This window comes from Mesitornis unicolor, unplaced genomic scaffold, assembly GCF_000695765.1.
Source record: "Mesitornis unicolor isolate BGI_N332 unplaced genomic scaffold, ASM69576v1 scaffold34822, whole genome shotgun sequence".
Classification (NCBI taxonomy): Eukaryota; Metazoa; Chordata; class Aves; order Mesitornithiformes; family Mesitornithidae; genus Mesitornis; species Mesitornis unicolor.
The window spans coordinates 1-19,135 of NW_010167797.1; the positions used below are offsets into that span (position 1 = coordinate 1).

General features: G+C 39.4%; 1 protein-coding gene across 1 annotated transcript in view; it reads left to right on the forward strand.

The window, feature by feature from the left end:
- Window positions 1-413: 413 nt before the first annotated feature.
- Window positions 414-19,135, forward strand: part of ADAMTS18 (ADAM metallopeptidase with thrombospondin type 1 motif, 18) — a gene marked incomplete at its 3' end in the record, with an annotated part of 73,752 nt that continues 55,030 nt past the window's right edge. Inside the window, exons 1-2 of the mRNA XM_010178819.1 lie at window positions 414-483; window positions 2,347-2,654. Of these exons, the coding sequence (XP_010177121.1) occupies window positions 432-483; window positions 2,347-2,654 (360 nt within the window). The remainder of the gene's footprint in view (window positions 484-2,346; window positions 2,655-19,135) is intronic.

A 19,135-nucleotide genomic window follows, 5' to 3' on the forward strand; every position in this document is an offset into this window, starting at 1 on the left:
AGAGCCCAGGTGACCATGCGGGGGATCCGGGCTGGCCTACCGCACGCTTCGGGGAGCAGGTAGCGCACCAGGCGCACGGCGGAACATGGGCTGTCTCCTGCTTGTCGTCTGGACTTTACCTGCTGCGATTCTCAGCGGCGGGGCATGCAATTCGCGACCCTCCCGTGGCTTGGAAGCGCTGTAAAGGCAGGGCGAGAGCACTTTCTTTCGCAGTCGCCTAGTGTACTTTCATACCGGGTTACTGCATAGTTTCTGGTGCCTTGTCTTTCTGCCTTCCCTTGTCAAGTAAATGTCGCCCAATACTCCTGTTCTCTCTCTTTTTTTTTTTTTCTTGCAGACCCTTCATTGTCAAGTAAATGTCGCCCAATACTCCTGTTCTCTCTCTTTTTTTTTTTTTCTTGCAGACCCTTCAGCTGTGCTGCCTCTCTTGCATGTCTCATGCAGCAACTTTAACCAGTGACAGCATCAGTGAATTGAATAATGGTTTGTATAGCTCTTTCTGTATCTATGTATGTGAACATTTGCATGGATGCTTTTTTTGGTGGACTGAGCATTTAAAGGGAAGAAGCCACAGTGTTTGGGGAACTTAAAGTGAAATCAAGCTGACTGCTGTTTAAAATAGCTAACTATGGGAAGAGATTAACTTGTTAAGCCTTATGTGCAAAAACTAAAAGGAATGATACATAACAGCAAAGCAAGTGAATGAGATGGTAAAAACATCCACGTTTACATGTGCGATTAGAAAGATGAATGTGTACGTACGCACAACAGCAAAATCTTGTGTTTCTGTTGTGGGAGCAATGAGACAAAAGTATTGAAAAGATCTGGGTGGGAAAGTGCGGAAGCTGCTTCAATCCAGGCTAGGGGAAAAGAAACCTGGAGGGAAAGGACTGGTGTGAGTGAGAGCTCAGGCGCTGTTTGTTCCCAGGTCACAGAGGCTAACACTTAGATGCTGAAGACTTTGGGAAGTTTGAAGTGCAGTATGTGCTTTTTATTGGGTGTAAGTGGAAACGAAGTACAATAGAGAACCACACCAGGGTGCAGAAAGGAAAACCTTCTTACACCCTATCTGCTCGCTGGTGGATTCCCTCTCTCTAGCAGCTGCTTGCATTTTTTGGCCACCAGTCTGCTTAGTGTCCTCAACTTCTGCCGTTGATTAACACCATTTGAGGAAAGTGAAAGTTCCTTGTGTATTGTTTCCACTGTCTAAGGAAAAATGACCTATCACTGGCTATGTTTTCCCCTTAATGTCTGTCCAATAAAGTCTTATTTGGGCAAAGAGATTGATAGTTTTTGCAACATCTGTTACAACACAGGAAGGAGGGTTTGTTTTTATTTTTTAGTGGTGGTATTTCAATTTAGGAAGATAAATGAATTGGTTTACTCTCAACATCTTTATGTATTCATAGAGAAATACAGCTCAGAAATGAAACGGGGTTGGGAAGCAATTTATTCTGCACGATTACTCATATAACCAGGAATAGGTGCAAAGGTCTTCGTTCAGCAAACAGCTAAAATTCAGACCCAGGTTCCAGTATATAAGTAATCCCTGTATGGCTAGATCAGCAGCAATATACTTCAACCTAGGCACCTGCTTATGCAGCTAGCTGAATCATGGCCTCTATGTTTTCCTTTCTTAGGTGGCTGTGAGTAGATCTTAGTCTTCTCCTCACAAGTAGTTTTGTAATTTTTCACATATTTTATTCAAAACAATAAACTTCTTAAACATGCAATTAGCAGTGGCTGACTAAAGGTTATTAAGTAGGATGTAATCTCTTTCTGCTGAAGGTCAGTTACAACTTGAAACCCAGTCTAATCAAGTCACTACAAAGAGATGAGGTCTCACTCAGTTAAAGCATTAATAAATTAATCCTTTAATCCATTTGAACAAATGGTACAGTTCTACAAAGTCTCAGTTATGGTTACCCCTACAGTGTTACAATATTTGCTGCATTCTTAGGGAAGGAAAAAAAACCCCTCTCAAACCAGAGCAGTCTTCACATTTGACAGCAATTAATACGGGGGGAGGGGAAAATCTACAGATCTGCTGGTGATGACAAATGTCCTCAGAAGAGTGATTGTGGGAATGTTCACAGCTATGCTAGTTAGTCTGTACTTCTCAGTGGGGCAGAAAGGAAACAAACACTGTTTGAGAGCCTGTGTGACTTACAGGGGTGAATTTATGCAGTCAAGCCTGTACACACATAGCCTGCAGAGCTTCCAGGCCTTTCCCTCAATGAGGAAATGCTTCATGCCATAGACAAAACCTGGTGCTTACCGTGTTAGAATGATGCTTATCTTGTTTGTTGGATACCAAAGCTGATGGCTAACTTTTTATCATTACAGATTATGTGTTTGTGACACCTGTCAAAGTGGATTCCAGTGGATCGTACATTTCACATGATTTGCACAGTACTAGGAGAAAGAGATCAAGTCAGAGTTCAAAGAGTTCCTTGCACTACAAGTTTTCAGCTTTTGGACAGGAACTTCACTTAGAACTTAAGCCTTCGACCATTTTAAGCAACAGTTTTATTGTCCAGGTACTTGGGAAAGATGGAGTCTCAAATTCTCAGGAACATGAGCAGTGTTTCTACCAGGGATTTATAAGGAATGATAGCACCTCTTCGGTAGCAGTATCTACGTGTGTAGGCTTGGTAAGTGTTTATTTAAAACAGATTAGCATTAAAGGTATTTTCATATGTGGAATAGTAGCTAAAGAGATGTAATTCCTGTAATATTCGGGATACCATACACCTTTTGGTGATTTTTCCTAATTCCACTAGTTGCTATTGCACTTAACAGAAGAGGTTTAGTTACAGCCAATGAACTGCATCACACCCTTTGTATTTTTTTCTCACAGTCTTTCAGAAAAAAAAAAAAAGAAGGCTGGCTGATAGTCCTAGTAATTATGCCTTAGCAATTTTCATTTGTTATAGTTTGTGATAATTTGTACTTTTTTGCTTGCTCTTAAGTGCGTGCTTTTCCTGCCTTTGTGAACTAAAGAGAAAAATATCAATCCATAAGCATATAAGAAAGTATTATATCTAGGTTTGTCAACTGCTTTAAGGAAGGATGGATTTCCTAGCTCAGCAGCAGTTATGAATACAATTTCCCTTCATTTCCTTTGACAATTCCAGCTTTATTTGGGTTTATAAGTCGTGATCAGTTGATCTCCTATGAATGTGTTAAATATTAGGATTACATCTTTTCCATTTATGGTTGTCATCCAAGTTCATGAAAAAAATATTACTCTCAAATGATTTTTTTCAAAATGCATTTGACAGTGCTCATTGCCGGCAGAGAAGTCTTTACTGATGTAATTCTGAAGAATCATCTACAGAATTAATAGTTACTGATGGCTTTTAGGCTTAAGCTCTTGCACAGCAACCTCCTACAAATGCGGATTAAAGCAGTGACATTTAATAGTGTTAGGTATAGGAAGTTATCTGTATGCTTTGTGGTCGACTAAGGTCCAGAAGATATGTTGGGTAACCCTCTAGAAATCTGTTTTGCAAAGGTACTTGTCCATAAGGGCTGTTAAACTGTGTGACGAGACCAAAAAAGAAGCACTTGAGACACCCAGTGTTTCCTTTGAAATAGTAATGGTGACTTGAGAAGAGGGTGGTTCATTAGGAAGAGCTGATAGCTGGTTGAAGTAGTCTGGGTTGTATTTTGAATGCTTTACATTTTTTTCTCAACAAGTTAGAGGAATTGGTATCTTACAGTTCATTTGAACAGTTGCAGATGTGACTTTGGAGCAGGTCACAGGAACTGGAATGAAGCTTTCATTTGCAGTTTAAATTGTTTTTGTAGTGCTGAACTGTTGATATCGGATGCGCTTATTTGTTTCTGTGGAAGCTTCATTTTTCACAACTGCTAGCTTTTTACTGTATTTATTTGGGAAAAAACTGTTTTCAGTTATTGCTGTGTTTGTTCCTCTGGGAAGTGCTCTACCTGCACACAGCAGTTACACTTTGGGTGATCTCCCTGGTTTGGTCATGTTTTGTTTTCAACATGCTGCATGAGCTAACTGAAGCTGGGCTTGTCAAGTCTTGTCTGGAGAAGGAAAGTTCAAGTCTGCCTCAGGTCACAGAGAAACAGAATGTGGTGATCTTAACCGAGACTGAAATGGATCTTTTACCACTGTCTCGACACAGAGGTTGTTATGACTGGTAAGCTTCACTTTGAAAAGATCCAGGATGTGATCAAAAGAGAATAAATACTATGGCATGAACAAATTTATCATGGCAGAACCTTTTTCAGATTATCACCAATTAGAATCTCTCTCTTTCTTTAATAATTTCCAAGGTTCAATAGATTTTACCTTAAAATGTTGTTATTTTAAACTGGTAAATGAAGTAAACCTTTCCTTACAATAATCTCCTGTAGAGTAGGTATCGCACATAAAGTGTAATTGTTCCTTTCTCCCAATCCATTTATTTCAGCGCACCTAATGAATCCCAGGCAAATTATCAACAGGATTCTTAATCTTTCAGTTTGAAAGGCTGTCTTCTTAAAAATGTGTCGTCAGCTGTCTGTAATGACAACCACATCATTTTTTACTGTGATCCAAATTCAGTAATCATATGTTAAGTCTGGACGCTGTGCTCTGATCAAGAGAACTTTGTGAATAGCTTCTATATCCTCTTTGCACCAACTACTTTTGTCACTTGGTTGCCCTTCTTTCCTATTTGCTTTGTTCACTGCAATTAAACCAAAAGTGATGTTTCTTCTATATGGTTGGTAGCACTAATCTTTCCATTGTTCCTTTCATTAGCAATAGCTTCTCTACAATAAAACTGCAGTGACCCATTCTTTCAAGCCTGGAACACCACAATGTAATTTGAAAGCAATTGCATTTCAATAGACTACAGAGACTCTTTGATCTAATTTTTTGGATGACCTAGAGTATTCAGTCATTCAGCTGTCTGTTATCTGCCATTGCCTGTGGAGTAGACTTTTGAGAAAGTCTATATGAAATGGTTTGTTAGGCAGGATGACCTTAACACTGGAAAGGAACAAGAATTTGTTGCTCTGGTATAGATCTATTAAGAGATGTGTGTGTCTTACTCACACTTTAATACCTTAGTGGACAGTAAGGACCCACATTTTTATGCTGATTTGTTGATTGAGACCACGTATTTCCATCCGTCAACACAATTTCCTTGATGTGTCAGAAGACAAAATTGGATCTATGCTCTTTATCTGAATGAGTACTCCAATACATCAAGTTAGCTTTTAGGAGAATGTGTACACAGTTTTGCTCAGTCATTTTGTCAAAGGTACTCAAAAGATGGATGTACTTTGTACACTTTCAGAAAAATGTGTTCTGGACTATCTGTGGAGAATGACACATTTCCTCCAAAGAAGTTGTGATAATTATTTTCATTATCATAAGTTTTGTTAATATATTCCCACTCTGAGGTGGTTTTTTAAACTCTTACAGCCTTGGGTCAATGTTAGTAAATACAAAACTAGTTTTTCTCTTTGGCATCATCTTAATGTGGCCCGAATAGAAATGAATGGAAAATTTTCAATGCTTTTCTCCACTGATATTCATTACTACCTTTAATAAAACTTTTCTGTCACTCCAGCATGACTCGACGTTTCTTTCAATCCCTTGTGCTCTCCCAATTGATGTATCTGGTTGGTTTTCCTGCTTCATCCTCTGCTTATGTCCTTCAATTCAAGCTGTTCTTTCTCCTCAAATTCAAGTTTTCTCCAGACTACTGAGCTGAACTAACTCTTACTCATGTTTTATGTTTTATTAATATCATTATTTAATAATATATTATTATAATTATAATTGCCTTCAGAAGTCTAACTGGGAGGCAAACTATGCCAAATCCAAAGTATTCAGGGTTTCTTTTAAGTTTTTCTGAAGGAGATAGTGCTGGCCACTGTTAGAATAAGGAATTATTTTTAGGACTTACTGTGGTCCTATCTGTGTTCCTACCTCTTTCCTCTTGCCCATCCGTATCCACAAGTTGTGCTATCTCTTCAGCTCTCTGTTGTAGGCTCACCCTCTTTAACTCCACTTGCATTATGACATTATCTCTAAAAGCCTTACTACTGTCTTCCGAGTCTGTGTATAAACACTGTGTTGTTTGTCTCTTTATTTGCTAGGTTTTTTGTCTCCTTTCTGTCTCCTTATGTGTTGCTTGCCTTAGGTTTATGTATACATAATCTCTTGTATAAAGTGAGTTGTTTGCAGTCACATAGTAAATCAGGACAGAAGACGAGTACCCTGGAGCTGTCAGCAGTCCAGTTGTGTTCTAGAGACATTCTTGAAAGTAATTTATAACTGTGCATTTAGGAGCAGAAGACACATTCCCCTTGTGAACAAGAACTCTCTCTTACAGCGTCAAACAAGTTTACACTATAGTCCAATACAGAACATAGAAAAGAGTGAACGTAATGAATGAGTAGCTTATTATATAGCATTTGTGGGGATGTTGCTGCTATTCGGTGGAAGAGACAGGTGAGGGTATATAGCAAGTACAAGATGTACACCTGGATGAAAGAAACGCATGACATAAAGGAGCTCTCCTACTATTACATCAGAGGACACATGCATGTGTATTTTGGGTCAGAGAGAAAAAAAAGTGCAGTTCAGTGGAACAATTCAGGTCCTGTAAAACTATAAGATACAGTTTTATTCTTCAGGCCAAATTAACCCTAAGCAAACACACTGACATGGAGGGCTGAGAGGTCACACTCACAAGAGGTGAATGCAGGCCATTCTCTCCCTTTTATTTATCTATCTAAATTAGAAGACGAGTCAGCTTCATGCACTAGCTAGAGACCTCCTTTGATTTTCGTAAGATGTGATTGAATCTTTCATTATAAGGGGCCTCTTTCTCTTGTCTCAAGTTCTGTTATGTTTGTTAGTGTCTAGTCAAGGGAAGAGAAAGAGGAGGGAAGGATGAATCATGTTACACTCACTGAGCTGTCAGAGGAGTCTATGACTGGAGAAAGGGTTAGATGTAGCACTGAGAGATAAACAGGAGATGTATTAATTCAATGGAAGTTCTGCGTGCATGTCTGAGGGCAGAACTTTGCTCAAAGTATCAAAGAAGCCACAAAATTAAAGCTTCTTAATGCAGTCTGGCCACCTAAGAGGCAGGCAGGCAAGGCAACCCATTCTTTGTAGTCATTTAATTGCACCCTGTATTAGCATTATTTAAGTTCATGCTAACAACAGCCTCTTATTCCTAGAGCTCACACTTTCAGTCCAATTAAATATGTTGAGACAAATCCCAAGGTTCTTATGCAGACAAATTCCCATCAAAATCAGTGAGCCAGACTGCTGGTAAAAGTACAAAATAATTGCTGTTTGCAGTGAGGTTCCTTTAGAAACCTACAGCTGTAAAAATAGGACAAAACCTGGCCCAGTGGGACCTTGAAGTAAAACTAAGTACAGAACTGGTGATTCTACTCATTCTCAAAACTTGTGGATGGACTAAAAATAGTTTTGAGAATGAGTTGAATCACCAGTTCTGTACTTAGTTTCTCTTCAACTGAATGAGTTTTACAGATTCATAATTTTCTCCACTGTTCCGATGGACATTTTGCCATTATTCACTCCATAACATGGTAAAGATGAAAATAAGAAAAATCTTTCCAGGAGAATGAGGTGCCAATGGGAAAAAGCCATATTCTTGAAGATATTTTAAATTATACTGGACACATACAAGACGATGTTTCTAGTCTCAGCCTTGAACTGACTGCTGATGGGGAATGAATTGTATGATTAGATTATTGATTGCCTTTCTCCATATCTGTCTGATAAGCTTTCTCTTTAACTCTGGCTTTAGCTCTGCAAGGCAAAGGATAGTGTTATCCCAGACATTTTGACCCTACTAATTCCTGAAATGAAATTTAAAAGGATTAATGATGGAGAAATAATCTGCTTCTGCTGGACAGATAAAGTAATAGAAGTTGTGTTTCTTCCAGGTTTTATATTAAAAAAACTGGAACCCTTGAATGTACACAGAGGAAATACTGTGTCACTGAGAGCGCTTTGACTCCATCAGTGTGAATGCAGTGGGCTATGGACAGAACAGCTTGCAAGAGTGCCCACAGGAGCTGGTCCTCTCAGTCTTTTTCGTCTGCTCCTTTATCGCTCAGCTGGCAGTAAGAGCATGGAAGTTGTTTGTCAATGTATTTCGGACCAAAATTCAGGCTGCTGTGAGCGCTGCTGCTTGCACCCCTAAAGCAGTTCCAGAAACAGGGTGCCATCCATTGGTGCATAGATAGGCAGTTCTTCCTGGCCCTTCTTGTTAAGCAGCAGTCTTGTCTTGCAACTTCTAAAGGAATTAGTAGGCTTTATCTATACTTGAAACATCAGCATTTTTCTTGCTGTAGCAAAGTCTTTCCACAAAGCTTATTTCCCAGTTTCCCTAGTCCATTAGAGAGAAGCTTATAGTCCAATGTCCTCATAAGGGTCAGGAGAGGATGACCTATCTGCACAGACTTAACCTCTTCGTAACAGGATGTCTTTGATGTAAATGAGGGTTTTTATTTAAGCGCCACTATTTTCTTTTGGACCATACCATCTCTTCTGCCAAGATGCAATATTGTCTTTTCTGCTCAGCTGCAAACTGCTGAACATCTACAATATTTCTCTTTTTAGAGGCAGATTGTAGTAAGTAATAGCAGCTTTCAAACACTAATAATTAACCTAACAAAGGTTTATTTCTGTCTTTCCCTTTCTTCCTCCACTTCAGAAGTGTTTGAGGAAGGTACCACATTTGCAGACCTGGATTGTAATGGCTTTTGTCTCCCTGAAACACAACAGTCTGTGAAACTGTAGTTCAATTTAAGTCCAAGTCGAGCAGCCCACTCCTAGAGCTCTGTACCTGACACATAGCAGTAGAGTGGAAAGCACAGGAGTACTTTGGTTGTGCCCTGTCAGTGTCGCAGAGCCCACTTAGTTTGAGCAAGCAGTGGTATCAAAACTGTTCTTAAACATTTTTTCCCAAGCTTACTCCCTCCTTAGCCCGTCTGCAAAACCAGCACCTGATTATGACGACAGCTTTGATTTGCACATTTGTACTCAGTTGGGAACTTGGCTTCGACTCGACATAGGCTGCCCAGTCATAACCAGTCTGGATGGTCATGGGGAGTTTGTTACCAGCTCTGAGTCCCTCAGCCATTTTGGCATCTATGATTTTTGTTTGCCACAGTTATGTTTTAAGTCTACAAGAAATTTAAGATAATGTTTTCTAATTTGCAACTTTCTGGGGAAGGGTTTGTGTTTCTGATGCATGGATGTCCCATACTTTTCAAAAGAGATGGTAGATTGATCACTGGGACTGCTGTTCAGTGTTACGAACAGTGAGAAAAGGATGGAAGTCTAAAGACTGTTCTTGATGTCAGTGGTTTTTAAATTTGCAGTCTATGGATGGAGGCAAGATAAAAGCCGGGGCCATGCTAGATAAAGGCATGCGGAGCTGTGATGCCAATAATATATCAGTCGATACATTAAGACCATTTCAGAGCTATTTGCATCTGATTTCATTCTCTCTTGAGCATGAATAATGTTGTTGACTTCCCATTTTATAGCTCTTTGGGGATTTTCTAGAAAACACCTGCTTTCTTGTTTTGGAAGTTGCAGTGTCCGTGATAACCTGACAGCAGACCCACTAAAGTCAGCAGCCTTTTTAGTCATTAGAAGTGTTTTTCTGACTTCTTAACTCAGTTGGCTGGCAGAAAAGGGGTTAAACTTAGTTATCTCTGCAGATAAAGCTAGCAGTGGTCCTACAGTGAATTCTAGCAGCTGAAACTCTGATTTCAGTATCTTTTTTTAAATTTTTAAATGAAAAAACACTCATTTTGTGTTAGGAAGGCTCTGACTAGGCCTTAAATGGTATCTGAGTTAAACTTTAGTGGATAATTATATTACAAACAAGGTTTTCCCCTGTCCTTTTGATCATGTCGCTGAGAGCAGAAATGTTGGTTGTTTCTTGCCTTTTCTTATCCCATTTTAATCCCAATTCTGTTGCTGCATGTCTACCATAAATTACAGTATGCTAAAGGAATTTCCTATTGATTTGCTCTGACAGTGATTTGACCAGCTATGTGAATAGCTGATGGAAGCAGAACTTATATTTAGTTCAGACAGTAGAGCATTGACTAAAGCTTTGAGGTAAACATTTTTGGAAGAAACCTGAAATCATAATGCCTTGCAGCTCAGCACAATTTACAAACATGTATTAATTAAGCTTCAGTACTGGCTTTAGTGTGTGTTAGATGAGAACAGCATCCTGGCTCATAATAGGTTGACATCAGTAACCTTTTATTGTTTATCATGCTTGGAAGTCACTAAGAATGAGGGTGAAGAAATGTCAAATAATCAGGTCATATGCAAGTGAATGAGTCTTGATGGTTGAAGCTCAGTACCGTGGGAACCATTATTGTCCAGAGTAAATTCTGGAACATGCAAGTTAATTTCTTTTTTACAATGTTAGTTCACAAGCTAGGGAAATCTACAAACAAGTTGTACAGTCAGACAAAAATCCTTTTCCTGAATCTCGTATGTGTCTGGACAGCTAGTTCCTGCCAAAAAACAAAAAACAAAAAGAAAAAAAATTGATGACAAAGATAATAGGTCTTGAAGTTATTCCTACTGGAATAACAAGGCCCAGCACAAACCTCCTTAATCAAAGGGGAAGCTAAAGCAATAAAGTGATATTTACTTGCACAGACAATAGGGTGTTGCCTTTTCACTCCTCTGTGGCATTAGCATTTCTAGCTGCCCCACTATGTACACAGCACTCATGGCTTTCTTCTTTGAGGACTGGATTCTTGCTGTTCACAGTGGGATCACTTGAATGCTTGTGCTTGCCTGCCTAATATATGTTAATTGAAGGATTTTTGTGTCTCAACATCTTTATTAATATTAATGGAATGAAATTTTTAATGGACCTATACAAAATATGCTTGACCTAGCTTGAGCCCTCACTTTTGTTTTTATACTCTGCAGCTCAGTGTGGCTTCTAACTAATTTAAGAATGTAATATTAGATTCTGTGGCAGAATACACAAACTAATGAAACATGGATTGCTCTTCAGGTCTGCGGTTTCTTTGCCACGAGATATAAAATTTATGTGACACCAGAATATGATTAGATTTTTTTAAAAGATTTTTTAAGATTTGCTTTTTCTTCATGCACATTATTGCACTTCAGTGAAAAGAGTCAGCATTTTAAAATAATTTTATCTTGAGCAGGCTTATCTTATGCCACACACTCATTCTTTTTTTTTAGGAAGATTTCATCAAAACAGTAAGTCTTAAAATTAGGCTAGACTAAACCTCAATAAACATTTTCAGTTATTCTTATAATTAAAGTATAAGCTGGTCATGGTAAGGGATAGGTATAAATGGTGTAACACTGTGTCGGAGAAGAAAATCGAAACTTTTCTAAAGATGTGGCTACTCAGTTTCATTTCACTTGACAGAAAGTTATACTATTTGTTTTGTTAGATGTAAGTATAAATTTAAGATTAAAATACCAATCTTGAGGTAGAGCTGAGGTGATTTATTTGCAGCTCACAATGGATGATCACAGTATAGACAAAAAAATGTTTCTGTCACTTTTTTGCTACTTTTTTCTGACAAAGACTCATTCCTTATAGTCCACTCTACATTATGTTTTTTGCAATAGATGTCTGTGAAATCACTGTAGAGACCAGCCTACCACAACAGTATCTCCAGCCTCCAGTTTTTTTCTCTGTTTGCTGGCTTCTCTCCATGCTAGAAGTCGTGCTGAAGGCCGTATGGATATTTTTTGCACTCCCAACATCACATACTGATTATCAGATTGTTTTTGTGCCTCTAGCTGTGAAAGCTTGAGCAAAGGGATAGAAAAAGGACAGTTTGAAGTCTGAGACATAAGTGAGCAGATGATATCTACTGATTCCTGCAGCTCAGTATCTTCCATGCTCATTGATGGGTATTTGCTGGTTTATGGGTTTCATCAACAGTTTGTAGTGAGTAAAAAGTTTTATGCTTTCTGCTCTGAATGAGAATCTGGCCTCAGGAGAGTTCTCTTTTCTTCCTCCCTGCATCACCTTGGCCCCTGAGTCAAGAGGCACACCATTTCTTTGGGAAACATTACTACAATTACCGTTTGGTTTAGAAAGACATTTTGCAAATGGGAAGTACTGCTGGCTCATCAAGACAGTGAAGCATGTCCGTTTCTACTGGCAGACACCAAAATGCATCTTGTAAATAATCCAAGGTGGTGCTGTATAATCAGACTTCATGGAATCAGAAGTGAGGTGGAGGGAAATGGCCTTACTTGAAGGGCAAAGACACCTATCTTCAGACTGACCCTATGCTGTTCTCATGGACCACTCGAACTAGTAACAGGCAGGAGTGAAATGAGGCAGGGGTTCAGGCAGTTTCCCAGAGAACCAGCTGCTGCTATTGCTGCTAGAAAGTGCACTGAAGTGCTTGGCAGCTGGTGCTTGCAGCTGCCAGATACATTTCAGTGTACTAATACCAACTCTTTTCATTCCGCTGTGCTGCGAGAGTATTATGACAATGAAGGAGTAAAGGGAGCACAATGGCCACCAAAAAATACAAAATGAAGGAGTGAATGTAAAGAGGTTGCTTGGCCTGATCCTGATCGAGTCCTGATAAAAGTCAAGTCTGGCACTGGGAGTAAAAGAGTAGATTTTGATGCTTCTGTCCCTTCTTAGACAGGAGATGGACTTCACAGTTTTTGATCTACAAAAATGTGCAAGGATATTATAACTTGTCATCCTGGGAACACCTGTAGGAGGCAAGACCTCATTCATCTGCTCTTGGTAGGAAAGATGAATAATTGCAGAGAGGAGAACATGTAGTCTGCTACAGAAATACTTCATTGATTCCTTTGATTCATGCAATTAATTTGCCTACCAGAGAGTGGTCATTTAAGATGCCTGACGCAGAGACAGTTCTGCAGGTCTCACTTAATGAAGATCATGCTTGAACCCAAATACAAGGTGGGAGCCATGACAGAACAGCAGACAGTTGGTGCCATGTGTCATTGAACATCAGACTAACGGTATGGTGACAAAGGCTTGCTTTCTCCATCAGATTGTGTGACAGATGAAATACCAATAAAGGGACCATTTGGAAGCCGAATGAAGGAGAGAGACGCTGACAGATTACCATAGACAGTTGAAGCTGGGATCAAAAATGTGCCAGACTTTGGTCTTGACCTATGAATATTGCACCGGTACTATTTACAGGTTCTCAGCTCTGGATTATAGCACCATGAGAAGTTCATTCTTCTTGTAGTTTTCTAAGCATTTCTTGAAAAACAGCTTTCTGGTGTACAGAATGGTTCCACAACACTAAATCAGTTGGAAATAGCTTGAGGGCTGAGGGAGTAGTGTATTTCTGGTTTTTTTGGTGGCTATTTGCATGATTAAATAAATCATTTAAACACTACAGTTTGGGAAAGTCAGGAACATGCCCTAATATAAGAAACAAAACAGAAGGAAACGTTATTCACCCAGAACAAAGGTCTGTCTTCTGCAAACTAGTATTTGTGCACAGTAAAGGTCACTCTACCTCCACAGCCCTACTTCTTTCAGGTTGAATAGAAGATGTGGAGCACTTCTCCATGGGGCTGTGTTTCTGTTCACCATCAGCCTGCTCTGAATGGTGCCCATGTGCTCCAAAATACCTCCATGGATATGCCACATGCTCTTAATGACAGCTTAGCCTTTGGACCTGACATTTTGCATATTACCTGCCAATAAAAAGGAAGAGAAATTTATATATATATATAAATATTCATACACACACAGACACACACACACACACACACACATACTTATCTATGCCAATGCACTGAATTAGTGCCAATCCTTTAACCTTGATTTTACAAAGGACAGTGCAATTCAGTGTCCGTTGTCTGTGAAATATTAATGTATTTGTATTTCCATAAAGTTGCACAAGGCAGTGCTCTTTAGAGCTGTTGTCTCGTCTGCCATTTAATAACTATATTATATGCTAGCGAAAGAGTAATTATAATTTAAATCAACACCTTCATGATTTTTTCCAGGGAGGGGCTTAAATTTTAAAGATACAATTTGTGATTGATGTGATTCATCTCTGGTGTTTGCAGTAAGTGGATGGATGGTAATTTAATTAAATAAGAGTTATTGCAAAAATGGTAATGTAGAGGATGTGTATCAGTCTTGCATGACTTCTGTCATTATATGTTAATATATGTTAAAGGAATAAATCACTCTCATCTGTAAATTATCTTATAAAATTTATTTACACTTGGAAAAAAAATCAAATTGGTGAAATTTGGGAGAAGTAACAATAGTACAGATAATTTGAAAAAAAAAAGGAAGTTCGGTGTCCTGTTCTAGCTCTTTTAAGAGGTTCAGTGGTGGTGTATAAAGAGAAGCTCCAGACAGGGGTAATCAAGTCTGGAATCTCAGACTGAAACTATTCCAACAGGTTGGGGAGTGTAGTTTAAACCCTCTCTTATCTTACCAGCGTTCTTGTGCATGTTAGCTCTCCACAGCAAGATGTTTGATTGATTCATAGCAACTGATGGGCAGTTTAAAATTACAAAGCTTTCCATTTCCTTGTTCCTGACAGATAAAGAGGGTGGGCATTTCCTGATTATATGGTGTACATTCAAAATGTTTAAGTTCCCTGTGGTGGTATTTGTGACTAATTTACTTCCATAGCACATTAACACTACTGGTTTTATGCTGTGGGAGGAGTGTATAGTGTAACATGCTGTGAAGAGAGGAAATGTTTCACAACAAGAGGTCCTTCTGGCTTTTTCTCTGTTTACATTACCACCTGGAAAGAAGAAAAGATGGAGTAAATGACTGATGATCCAGATAAATTGCATGAACAGTCACATCTTTAGTCATGACACATCAAGCTGGGCAAATTCACACTGAGAAGTGGTAGGATTGCACTTTAACTCCTGGAAGCACATATAATCTTATGTAGGAAAATATGGAGACGCAACTAGGGCTTGACTACCTTCATGTCAGTAGTCTTTTTGGCAGGCAGTGCCCCTTTAGTGGCCACTGAGCAGCCAGGAGATTATTTTGGGGAAAAGTCAGGCATACACTAATGTGAAGGACAGGGGCTTGACGACAGGCACTAGCAGAGAAGTTGGAATCAGAATGATAAATCAGTGGCTGTGCAAGCAACACAAAGCTTCAGAAAGACTCAGAATGGGAGAATCCCACTTTTCACATTCACTTTTCTAATTCTTGCCTATGAAAGTAGACAAATTATCTCTTGGTTATGGGAGATGGTGTGCTTTGGCACATTGCTAATTTGACTTAAGTAGCACTTCTCAAGCATATCCTGATTTCTAAGTAAGAGCTCAAGATACAACAGCAGCTGAGCTGTGCAGCACTTCTCTCGAGTTGTGACTGACGTCCACAGAGAGGAGTCGTTGGTGGTGGTGTGACATGGTGTGAGCTCAGGTCTTGTGTTCTGTGGTGTCAGGGCAGAGCAGAGAGCGCACTCAGGTGTGTGCTCAGACTAGCAACTACATATGAGACTGTGGTGTCTGTAACTCTCACACACTTCCCTGATGTCCCAGAGCCTCTGTGATCCGGACAGCACATTCCTCTTCTTCGAGCTTTTTTCTTAACCTATGCTTAACCTGACCTTTGCTTAACCTACTGTTCAGTAGATTCATTACAGAAAGAAGGTCAGGCTGCTTACAAAAGTTTCCCTCCTAAATCTTCTGCTGATTTTTTTTCTTTTTTTTTTTACCATCCTTGTATAACTTTGTATCATGCTGAGCTGTCAACAAATTCCATACAATTTTGTCTCCCTTGGCTTTATTGCATTTTAATTCAGTAAGAAGGCTTATAGTGTTTAACATCGTGGCAATAGATTTCCAGATTTCTTGGATCAATTTAATATAATGAATACCTCATAGAAGAAAAAGTTGTTTTCAAGCACAACCTTCCTTTTGTCCCTTTATTTTTTCTATTTCCTGAGATCTTGGAGATCATCACAGGGTTACTTAAGTCTTTGTTGCTTCACGAATGGTATTTTGAGAGCCTAATATGTAAGGTAATGTGTTGAAAATACTCTACTGTACAAATGCTTTTATGAAGAAATGCTATTCACTTGCTTGAAATTTCATAGCAAATGGTGCTTGTTGACACAGGAATCAACAGCCTCCCTTTTTGGATCAGTTTCTGTGGGACTGTAGAAATGAGAACCTTTATGTCCTCTCCTCAGCGTCTTCTTTGTCCTCTGTTCTCATTTCTGATTCTCAGAGGTGCATAATAGAACTTATTTCTTCAATGAAACGACATAAGTAAATGTTCCCACACCATCTTTCATTACTTTTCTTAAGACTCATTCCTGCTAAACAGTCACATAATTCACAGGCTTATACTAAAATCTGCTTATGGTAAAATCATTGTAACCTTTCATGACCAGTTTAGTTCTGCAGGCCTATTCAGTAAGTACAAGTCAAACACAGATCTGAATACCTGGAAGCTGTTGTGTTAACACTCCGATCACTGGTTTAGACTTGTACGTTGTACTCTGGCCCTGTCAGTAGACAGGGTGTCAGGAGATGTAAACTGATGTATTGGGTTGAAGAATGGATTTACCTCACTTTGTGCGGAAAACTTGGACTGATGTTAAAGTAGCAGTACTGTTTCCATTTTAAGAAGAAGGTTATAGCGTGATGATTTATTTCATACCAAACCAGGACCTCTTTCTGGCAGTTTTTGCATGTGATCACAGGTATTTCTACTACAGAGATTTCTGTAGTTAGAAAATTGTACTGAAAATTATTTCTCATCAAACTTTCATTTGCAACAGTACTAAGAAAAATTATAGCCTGGGACAAATCCACCCAGGTTTCCAACTTTTAATTTCAGTACGGTTACACCAGCAAAGGAGTTATGACATGCTCACCATTGCGCATTGTTCCTTAAAATAGAAACAGAGGCGAATTTGTGCGAGAGAGGAGTGTGAATGAGTGTGCACAGTTTTGAAGCAGGACAGGGATTACTGCAGTATATCTGAGCACAAGTAGGAAAACAAAGAATCTTTGGACCCATGGTATACTTGGCAATATGATCTTGTGAAGGCAGGCTTTATGTTTGTAAATGGTGCCTACAAATATAAGGCTTTTTCATAACATGGAATATAGATATAAGTTACTACATTTCTCCTGGCAAATAACTCATCACTTATTCAAATGCCCATTGTAAACTAAGATCTGGATGCTAAGGATGTCTGTATGGTTTGTATGGTTATCTTAAATGTTAGATGAGTTGCCATTGTACAGGTTTCTTAATGTTGTGAAAAACTGAGGAAATGGTGAGGTCTTGTTTTAAAGCAGTGGATCTTTGAGATGCTGCTGCCCTGTGTTTCAGGTTTAATAGTATGAATTGCACTCAAGGTTTTACTGATTTGCCATTTCTTGAAAAAGAAATGTGATTCAGACGCACCTAGGCTGTTGTTCTGTTTCAAAGAGGTGATTGCAGTGAAAGAAGAGAAGATTATTTTTTTTCTTTCCTGCTCCTCCTTTCTTGGTAATGCTGAATAATCACACTTTCTCTGTAGGCTTGTGTGAAGTGGAAAGCACTATAGCAAGGGAATTCCTAGTTATGAGCAAAACTCTCTGCCCTCTCAGATTGCAGTGAATGTGACTGCATATTTCTGAGTCACTTACCATGCAGCATTGTTGTACCTGCGAGTGGGGTTGCATGGCAAAAGCCCATCCAGTGACATAACAAGGGACAGATCAGGGACAAAGCCATGTTTGAGAGATGTGTCTTTGAACAGGGTGCTTGCCAGTGCGGAGCCCTGCTAGGTGGCACACACCTAGCAGTGCTGTGACCTTATGTCACTGGATCGCAGCTCAAGCTACTGAGTGACATCCTGAAGGCTGGGGCTGCAGCTTACAGTAAGGAAGATGGAGGCATCAACCCAATCAACCCTAGATCAACCCAATGGGGATTCGATATAAGCCTTCACAAGTCTCTCTTGAGCATTTACTTGGTTGATTACAAAATCCTGCCTATAAAACTGAGACATAAGGAACAGAGAAGCTGAATTGCTGAAGAACTGGGAATTTAATCCAGATAACCCAGGTGCCAGCCTGACATTCTTACTCTTGGGCCATCTTTGCTTCTTGTTTTCCATTCCCTTAGTGGCCTAACCTCTTTTATTCCCCTCCCTTTCCCCTTCCCACATAGATATTTCAACATATGTATATGTCTGTGTATGTGGAATATCAGCAAAGCTGATACTTTACTCCCTACAGAGTTCCTTGTGACCACTCTCTCATGTAACTAATCCATAGCAATGTATACTCCAACAAGGAAAATTAAAAGGTTGGGAACCACTGACCTAACTTCTTAGTAAGCAATACAGCTGGCAATCAGATGTAACCCGAGCTCCTCATTACTGGAGCTGCCTTAACTATTCATAGCAAAGGAAAATTGCTATGGGAATTGAGCTGGATTTATTTTGTTTGAATGCAAATTATCCCAGGTCAGACAGGCTCAGATCTTCTGCTCCCTCAAATTCATTTGCATCAGCTCTGCCAGGCTGAAGCTTTTATCTGTAGGATCTTTGCTAGGGGAAAGTGTGTATGGGAAGTGAGCTGCCACTGTCTAGAGCATTTGCTTTGGGGCTTTGATGCAGTCAGTGTAACTCACTCTGAAGCCAGGACCTCTGAACAGAGTGAAGAGTCTACGTATAACTAGCCCTGTGTGGTGTCCAAGTGAATTGGGTGTCTCTGTTGGCTGCAATTTCAGCGGGGTATCTTGCAAGGCAGAGAGAGACTTTCAGGCTTGTCTGCCACTCTCAGTCATGATATGAAATATTCCTCTGAAAGGCCCAGCTGCCAAAGTCCCATCATCACAGGAAAAGATGCATGCGTTTTCACTAAAAAAATCCGTTTGATGATGTACACATGATCATAACGGCTAAAACATCTCTTAAAAACTCAGTTGAAAATGGTTCAAGAAATCAAAAGGAAAATAAAACACTAAATCCCTTTGGCATTATTAAAAATAAAAATCTCATAATTTATAGTCTTGTTCTCTGCAAAGCTTGATTCATGACTTTTAATGTTTGGAGTTGCATGTCTGATAGAGAGGAGTGT